Source organism: Penicillium diatomitis (genome assembly GCF_028827545.1).
Source record: "Penicillium diatomitis strain IBT 30728 chromosome Unknown utg000005l_segment0_segment0, whole genome shotgun sequence".
NCBI lineage: Eukaryota > Fungi > Ascomycota > Eurotiomycetes > Eurotiales > Aspergillaceae > Penicillium > Penicillium diatomitis.
In genome coordinates, this window is record NW_026623177.1 from 386,072 (window position 1) to 394,309 (window position 8,238).

Below are 8,238 nucleotides of genomic sequence, written 5' to 3' on the forward strand. Positions count from 1 at the left end.
GGGATTATGTCACCCAGCCGGAGCTCTTGATTGATCCCGTCTCTCGCCGAAAATTAAATCTGGACTGCACCTTTGGACTTGTTAGCATCGAAGATCAAGTAAATCGTACTAGTAGTGATGCGAGAACATAGTGCCATCCCATGATGTCACCTGCTAACGAAGCCAGTATCCTACCAGTATTTTTTCTAAATTGTCCTACCACTCAGCTATCCAAATTTGGTTACGGTTCTCGAACGATTCCATGCACACACCAGGCCCTGAGTGGCCCTATTGTTGCCTTGACACTAAGTCATCTATCCTGATTGACGTCACATGATTTATCGATAAGCCAGTTAGTCTACCTTTCGCCTACTAATTTCCTTGGCCAAGGTGGCAATTCAGTATTTGTTCGTACATAATCTCAGGAAAAAATGGCTGAAAGGACTATATTACGCAAAGATCAACTTGAGATCAGCCTGCATAATGAGAAAAAGCTCATCAAGGAAGGTACAATTAAGGATGACAACCCATTGGATCTAAGTGAACCGTTCCGTGAGCTATGCAGTGCTTGCCGGAGGGGTGATCTCAAAGTCTGCCAGGAGAAGATTACTGAGGGCGTGAACGTGAACGCACGCGACTCGTATGACTATACGCCCTTGATTCTGGTATGTTTTCCGTGAAAGCATATAGATTGCTTTGGTCCTACCATTGTGCGAAACAGTCCATCATCTAACGTTCCAATTGCACGATGACCAATATATATTACCAAACAGGCCAGTTTATGTGGACACTACGAAGTAGCACAACTTCTACTTGAATCGGGCGCACTTTGCGAGCGCGACACCTTTCAAGGCGAACGGTATGAATGGGCGAATGAAAGCACTCTTTGAACTTGGATGGAATGGAATTTGTCCCAGCTTCGATCTCACAACATGCTATCCATTTCGGGTTCAATCTGATCCATTCTAACCATTGAACTTCATCTGGGATGCACAGATGTCTATATAATGCTTTGAATGACCGCATCCGAAATCTTCTACTCGAATACGACTACTCGAAATCGACAGACCCACTGCAACCACTTGCTGCTCATGTCGCCTCTCTCCTCACGCGAGAAAACCCTTCTACAACTGACATCACCATATCCGTCGTGGATCAAGACATTGCACTACATAAGTTCATATTGGCTGCCCGCTCGCCCTACTTCCAATCGAAACTTGCTGCGACACCGGAGATATCGACATGGAAGCTACCGAGTACGATCCCCCCAGAAGCTTTTGCGACGGCAATTCGATATCTGTACCTGGGAGAAGCTCCTCGAGAACTTCGAAGTGGACCCGGAACAGGCTTCACCGAGACCGAGGTCTTCACCGGCATTGACAAAATTGCTAAACAGCTTGAACTTGAGAGTCTGACGGAGAGCCTTTTGGAAAGTGGAGATCGACGACGTGCGCGTCAACGCAGAGCGACAGAACTGAGCAAAGGCCGCGACCAGCTCGAATCATGGTTCCGGAAAAAAGTGCTTGGCAACAAGCTCACAGTCAAGACGTCCCAGGTCAACGAAATCAAGTGGAACCGCTCAAATTCCATCTTCGCAGACGTTCTCTTAAGAGCAGATGAACTGTCGAATGAGGAGGTGGGCGTACAAGAGGCATCTCCGAGGTCGGTCTTATTTCCATGCCATCGCGCGATGCTTCTTCGTTCAGAGTTTTTCCAGACCATGTTTACTTCGTCTTTCCGAGAAGCTCAAGTGACGGACTATCTGCACATCATATCTGTGGACTGCGCGCCGGATGTCTTGGAAATTATCCTGACCTTCTTGTATACCGAGCGGGCTGAGTTTCCGCTCGACGTTGCTGTCGATGTTCTCTTCGTAGCTGATATGCTCTTCATTGAAAAATTGAAGACAAAGGCAGCGGTGGTCATCAGCACATTGGGTAGTGGAGTCTCACAGGCCGAGGCGGCGCGAACCCGAGGTATCCAAGACGAGGACGACATTGACATTTATGCAATCATCAGGGCAGCGTGGATGACCCGGGTGCAGCGGCTCGAGGAATTTGCTGCTCGCTTCCTCGCCTACAGATTGGAAGCCCACATTGATTCTCCAGAATTTGCACAATTGATTGAAGAGTCTGCCAATCGCATTCAGGCACGCCAAGAGACTGACTCGATCGAGCTTTTGGATGACATTCGCTTCTACCTCAATGAGCGATTCAGAAAGCGGTTCGATGATGCTGGCCTCGATGAGTTGATGGATGAGCAACAGCAACCACCTGCAGCAACTGACGAGGGCGAAGTACTTGCGGAAGGCGTTGACAAGATCACAGAAGGAGTGCAGGCAATCGACGCCGCGAGTACGGGTTCCGAGGCAGGCGTCCCCATCGCAAAGACTCAAGCGTCTCACAATCATACTCGCGAGATCAGAACACTGGATGGAGCGCTCGTTGAAGACGAATTTGAGCAGGATGCAATGAACTATCAAATCTTGCTGGAAAAGCTTGATGCCTTGTTGGAACGGTTGAATTTGGAAGCATGATCTAGTTGTCTGCGTCCTCTTTATGTGCTTGGGATTTAAGTGCGTGCAGATTAACAGATTGACGGGCTGACAGGATCTGTTCTGTTTGTATCTTATTGAGCCTTTGGCCGTCTATCATCTGGGACGCCAATGCTGCATATAAATACATCGGCTATAGACAAGAATAGATGTGAAATATGCACACATGTCTTCTCGTGAGCGGTTGTGGCCAGAATCCTCGACAGATGATTTGGGGAGCCGTGACTCGAAATTTCCGTGAATGACACCGATCGCTGAGATAAACGCCAGGTTCACAAAACAAACTTTCAACATGAAGTTCGTCTGATATATTCTGAAAACCTGGGTCCCACCACCGGATTGCCCTAGTTTGAACTTGCCTGGACAGTCCCGAGGAAGCGGCCGGCCCTGTTCGGGGGGGGAACCTCCCTTTCGATTCAAGCTTCCTTCAAGTCTTGCGTCCAGGCGCTGAATTTGATTGAGTAGGACTATTGTAACGGCACGCAAAGACAAATCCGAGCCACAGATGGGCAGCTTATTCGTCTTTAGCGATCCGAATTCTTGCATCCGAACAATATGATCTCTTTCAGCGCCGACTGTGTTCTTCCGCATTCATGTTACCCGAAACGGCTCGTTGTTTCTTTTCCTCCATCTTTGCATCCAATTCTCGAATTTGTTTCTCGAGAAGGCCTTTGCGGGAGGTGAGGCTGGAGCGCATGTTCTGGAGAGCTGCCAGTTGTTCCTCGAAAGTGGCTTCTTGGCGTTTTCGTGTGGTCTGCCAATTGAAGGTCATATGTGAGTCTCAAATATAGCGACGGAAAGCAAGGTGACACCACATATCACAATGTCAAGCTTTTGAATGAGGACTTCAACCCTGACAGCATCTTGCATTAGGGTGCGGGGAACAGGCTTACTTCCGCAATTTCCTCGTTTGTCTTCAGCCCTGCGCCGTAAAGTGAGCTTGCGATCGTAATCGATGTGACGGCGACAGTCAGGACAAGCCGACGTACATTCTGAGGAGAAGGCATCTTGAGCTACAAAAAACGCTGGAATAAGAGACAGTCAATCCATATCATGACTTGATGCCAGTGGTTGGTCTCTCTGGAATCTCCGATTTCACCGCCTGCCATAATAGGTAAGAGTTCGTGACAAAGACGCGTCGTGCCCCCACCTGCCACGCGCGTTTTCGTGCTGGTCTACAGGTCTTCGGCAGTCTTGATATTTGGTGTCTTGACAAAACCTCACACGCCAGAGCTGGACATGCCTTCTCGAACGATGGGTCACAGTACGGTCCCTCGGCGAAGATCACGAAAAGGACCAGAAAATGCAAGCGATGATGATTCCTCTGACGGCACCGCTTCCGAATCCCAGAGCAAGCGTCCCCGCTTGAGCACCGCCGAGGATGGCTCTGACGAAGATGACAATTCAAACGACGAGAACGAAGATGAGAATAGCGATGCAAGTGCGGAGTCTGACATGACAGACGTTCTTGTGCGACGGCCAACAGCCCACCGTGGAATCGGCCCAGGAGGGTACAAACCTGGAGCGATCAAGCGCATCAAAGTCACCAACTTTGTAACCTACACCTCTGCTGAATTTCATCCTGGGCCGAAGCTGAATATGGTCATTGGCCCAAATGGCACGGGAAAGAGTACATTAGTCTGTGCGATTTGCCTAGGACTTGGCTGGGGACCTCAGGTACTACTATCGACTTCCTCGGTATCAACGCAGCTGGTTTGTCTAACACCGCTCTTTTTTGCAGCACCTCGGACGCGCCAAAGACCTCGGAGAATTCGTCAAGCATGGATGTGCAGAAGCCAAAATTGAGATTGAGCTTTCAGGACAACCCAAGTACTCTTTGAATCCTATCATTTGCCGAACAATCAAGCGTGACGGTAACAAAAGCTCGTTCACCATTAATGGGAAGCATGCAAGTTCGAAGCAAGTCGCGAGCTTGGTACAATCTTTTGCGATCCAAGTGGATAACCTTTGTCAATTTCTCCCTCAAGACAAAGTTGCCGAATTCGCCGCGCTCTCCCCCGTGGAGCTTCTTCATTCTACCCTAAGAGCTGCGGCCGAGCCGGAAATGACCGTCTGGCACAAAAACCTCAAGGATCTTCGACAGAAACAAAAGCTGTTGGAAATTGAGAATCGTGGTGACATTGAAAACCTGACGAATCTGAAGGATCGTCAAGAATCACAAAGGGCAGAGGTTGAAAATATGCGACAAATGGCAGCAGCGCAAGAGAAAATTGCTCTCTTAGAGCTTTGCCGGCCACTCCTGGAATACAAGAATTATCACAAGGATTTTGCAGAGCTTTCGCAGAAGAAAACACAAGTCGAAGAAGAAGAGAAGCAACTGAAAGCTGAAGTGGAGCCTACTCTGCATGCAGTCACATCGAAGCAGACGTATGTCGAGCAGATTGGTCAGGTTAGGACTCATCGCAAGCAGCAAGTACAGCGTTTGGCTACAGTGGCTTTGAACTGCGAACAAGAGGTCATAAAACTACAGACCATGATGGAAGAATTGAATGGCAAGATTGCCACTGAGAAGAGGACCTCACAGAAATACAAAGCGGATATCCTCCAGGCTCAACAGCAAGTGAATAGGCTCAAGCGCCAGCACGAGGAAGAAGCTGTGGATTTCAATGCTTCCTACTACAACGAGCAACTGGTAAGTTGACTTTCCCTACATGGCGTCTGGGAATGCGTTGACGCTGACACTTGTCGCTAGAGGGAGAAAAGATTGGCTCAGCGTGATCTTCAAACGAAGGCTACTGAGCTCAAGGAAGAAAGAGACCCAGTTCATGCGAAATTAGCAGAGCTATCCAAGAATATTCAGCAGGCTGAGGCTGCTCTTGCAAACCTTGATTCGGAGACTGGCAAACAGGAAGCTCGGCTGCAGGCGATTTCTCCGGAAACCTTGCAGGCTTATCGTTGGGTTGAGTCAAACCAAGACAAATTTGAGAAACCGGTCATTGGACCTCCCATATTGACATGTTCAATCACCGACCCTAGATACGCCGATGCTGTGGAAGCGCTTTTGAACAGGAACGACTGTCTTGCGTTTACAGTCCAGACAAAGAATGATTTCCGCACTCTGCAACACCATTTGATGGGACAGCTCAAGTTCCATGACATAACGATGAAGACAAGCCCGTCCTTGGACAACCCGGCTCTTCAACCTCCAATGCCTAAAGAAGAACTGCAACAACTGGGGTTCGACGGGTGGGCAAAGGATTTTATCAAGGGCCCGGACGCTGTGATTGCCTCGCTTTGCCTGGAAAATCGATTCAACAGCACCCCAGTCATGCTTGGCTCGTTCAATGGTGAGCAGACAGAGATTGATGCATTGCGCAAGAAAAAGGTTACTGTCTTCACTGCGGGGACGCAGATGTATCAAACAAATTACCGCGCAGAATACAGCGCCTCCTCCACGAGCGTTAGGCCCATCCAGCCCGCTAAAATTTGGACATCGCAACCCATTGATACGTCCGTCAAGGAAAGGCATCGGCAGAATATTGACAACTGGGCGCGTGAAAAGAATGAAGCCGAGGAACAAATTCGGAGATTCAGGGAACGGATGCAGGGTTTCCAGAATTCCAACAAAGAGATCGCGGAAGCAATTGTACGTTTCGACTTGCAAAGCAAGAATTTTTCAGAAAAGGAAGCTCACATTTCGCCAGGCCACAATTGAGAAGGAGAAGTCTCAACGGCAAACGGCTCATACGGAATGGCTCGCCATTCCGGGTACCATCAGTAAGTTTAAGCTGTGTCTGAATCCCTCCATTTGGCTTGCTTTTAGATGCTAACCACTGAATAGGCCAAAAGGAAACTCAAGTCAAGAATCTTCAAAAGTTGCTAGACGAGATGCGAGACAGCGTCGCCAAGTTCCGTGATGAGCAGGATGAGCTAGCAGTTCAAAAAGCCGAAGCAGCGGTTCTCTACGCTGTAAGTTTAATGAGGATATCTGGCAGCTTGGCTATATTTGTGCTGACAAAAGGCCTAGGATGCTGCCGATGCCTATCGTCAGGCTTGCGAAGATCTTGTGAAGATCGAAATTTGGTACTTGGAGGCAAGCTCCGACCACAAGACGCTCGAAGAGAAACATGCTGGTATCACTCGACTTTTGGCTGAGAAGGCGCAAGAAGTCAGCCGGCTTCGTGATCTTTATCGGGAGCGCAAGAGACGCGGTCGCGAAATGTTGAACGAGGCGAAGAGGACGCTCAAAAGGGTCCAAGAGCGGCCCGGTACAGAGACGCTCATTGAAACGGTGAATCAGGCTTCGTACACTTTGGACAGTCTTAATGCCGATATCGAGTCTCAGGAAGCGCAACTGCAGCTGTTCGTGGGTGGCAACAGTAATCTCATCAAGATCTTTGAGGATCGAGAGAAACAGATCGAGAGACTGGAAAGCAAACTCAGTGATTACCGCTCTAAATTAGCGGATTTCGATGCAGCGATCAAGGAAGTGCGCGACCGATGGGAACCCAGACTAGATGCGCTGATCTCCAAGATCAGTGACGCCTTTGGCGACTCGTTCGCGCGCATTGGCTGTGCTGGCCAGGTAAGTCTCGATAAGGTCGAGGCTGAGTCTGGTCCAAATGGAGCATCTGGTGGCAGCGAATTTGACCAGTGGTCCATTCAAATTCATGTGAAGTTCCGTGAACATGAGCAACTTTCAATTCTCGACTCGCACCGCCAATCCGGTGGCGAACGGGCCGTCAGCACAATCTTCTATCTGATGGCTCTTCAGTCATTGTCTGCATCGCCTTTCCGGGTCGTGGACGAAATCAACCAGGGCATGGATCCTCGCAACGAACGAATGGTACACGGGCGCCTGGTCGACATTGCCTGCGACACCGACAGTGAGGGAATCACTGACAAAGATGGGCAGCCCGTCGGCGGCGGCGGAGGTGGCCAATACTTTTTGATCACCCCTAAGCTCCTCAGCGGTCTGTCTTACAAACCTGGTATGCGAGTGCTCTGCATCTACAGTGGCGAACACATGCCCGAGGAATACGCCAAGCTCGACTTTGGGCGAGCCATTCGCAAAATGAAGACCATCAACGAGAAGATGAGCGCCGTTGCTGGCAGTTCTGGTCATTCCCGGGTGGACGTGTACGCTTGAAGCGATTTATTCTGGCTTTTCTACCGTTTCTTCTTGGTTCTTCAGCGCTTGCCGAACGGCGATTTTTCATCGTGTTCTTCATCATGGTTTTTACATCTCTTTCTTTTCGAATACCCACCCCAATCTAGTTGCGAAAGCGAAGAATTGCAGACGATGACCAATTTCATCAGACGAGCCCACCTCTAGTCCCCAAGCTTTATTTAAGACAGTGCCTTTGGATGGGGACCTTCTTACTCGGAGGTTGCAAGTACACTGCACAGCTGCCTTGATGGCTCGAGCTTCCGCCACTTTGCGCACGGCGCCCGAGGTCAAAGTCAAGCTTGTACAGTTGTGTGCCATGAGTATAGCACCTTTGCTTGTCATTTCCACGTCTTGAGCAGTAGGGGTCACCATCTTGATCAACACGTGAGTGATGTGATGCAGGCTGCTTGCCGGACGTTTCCGCGACCAATCAATTCCGAATTTTCGTAGAATTTCTCTACGCGGCTCGAGGGACACTACTAGTTGGCGCTAAGTCACGCACTTCTCACCTTCTTCGCGAACCCCTGCAATGGCGCACTTACTTCCTTCGCATGCAAGTCGTCAGAGAGGCGGA

At 49.5% G+C, this 8,238-nt stretch overlaps 3 protein-coding genes across 3 annotated transcripts; 2 read left to right on the forward strand and 1 right to left on the reverse strand.

Moving 5' to 3' along the window:
• Positions 1-410: 410 nt before the first annotated feature.
• On the forward strand, positions 411-2,515 carry N7539_004787 (ankyrin repeat and BTB/POZ domain protein; the record flags this gene model as incomplete). Its single annotated transcript, XM_056934389.1, has 3 exons — positions 411-644; positions 753-838; positions 976-2,515. The coding sequence occupies 3 exons, from the start codon at positions 411-413 to the stop codon at positions 2,513-2,515; spliced, it is 1,860 nt and encodes a 619-aa protein (XP_056789583.1).
• Positions 2,516-3,098: 583 nt separating this feature from the next.
• Positions 3,099-3,540, reverse strand: N7539_004788 (uncharacterized protein; the record flags this gene model as incomplete). The annotated part of the gene is made up of 2 exons (XM_056934390.1): positions 3,099-3,287; positions 3,427-3,540. 2 exons carry the CDS (start codon positions 3,538-3,540, stop codon positions 3,099-3,101), a joined length of 303 nt encoding a protein of 100 aa, XP_056789584.1.
• Positions 3,541-3,787: 247 nt separating this feature from the next.
• On the forward strand, positions 3,788-7,643 carry N7539_004789 (DNA repair ATPase SMC5; the record flags this gene model as incomplete). Its single annotated transcript, XM_056934391.1, has 6 exons — positions 3,788-4,210; positions 4,275-5,186; positions 5,247-6,140; positions 6,199-6,271; positions 6,336-6,463; positions 6,522-7,643. The coding sequence occupies 6 exons, from the start codon at positions 3,788-3,790 to the stop codon at positions 7,641-7,643; spliced, it is 3,552 nt and encodes a 1,183-aa protein (XP_056789585.1).
• Between the last annotated feature and the right edge of the window lie 595 nt (positions 7,644-8,238).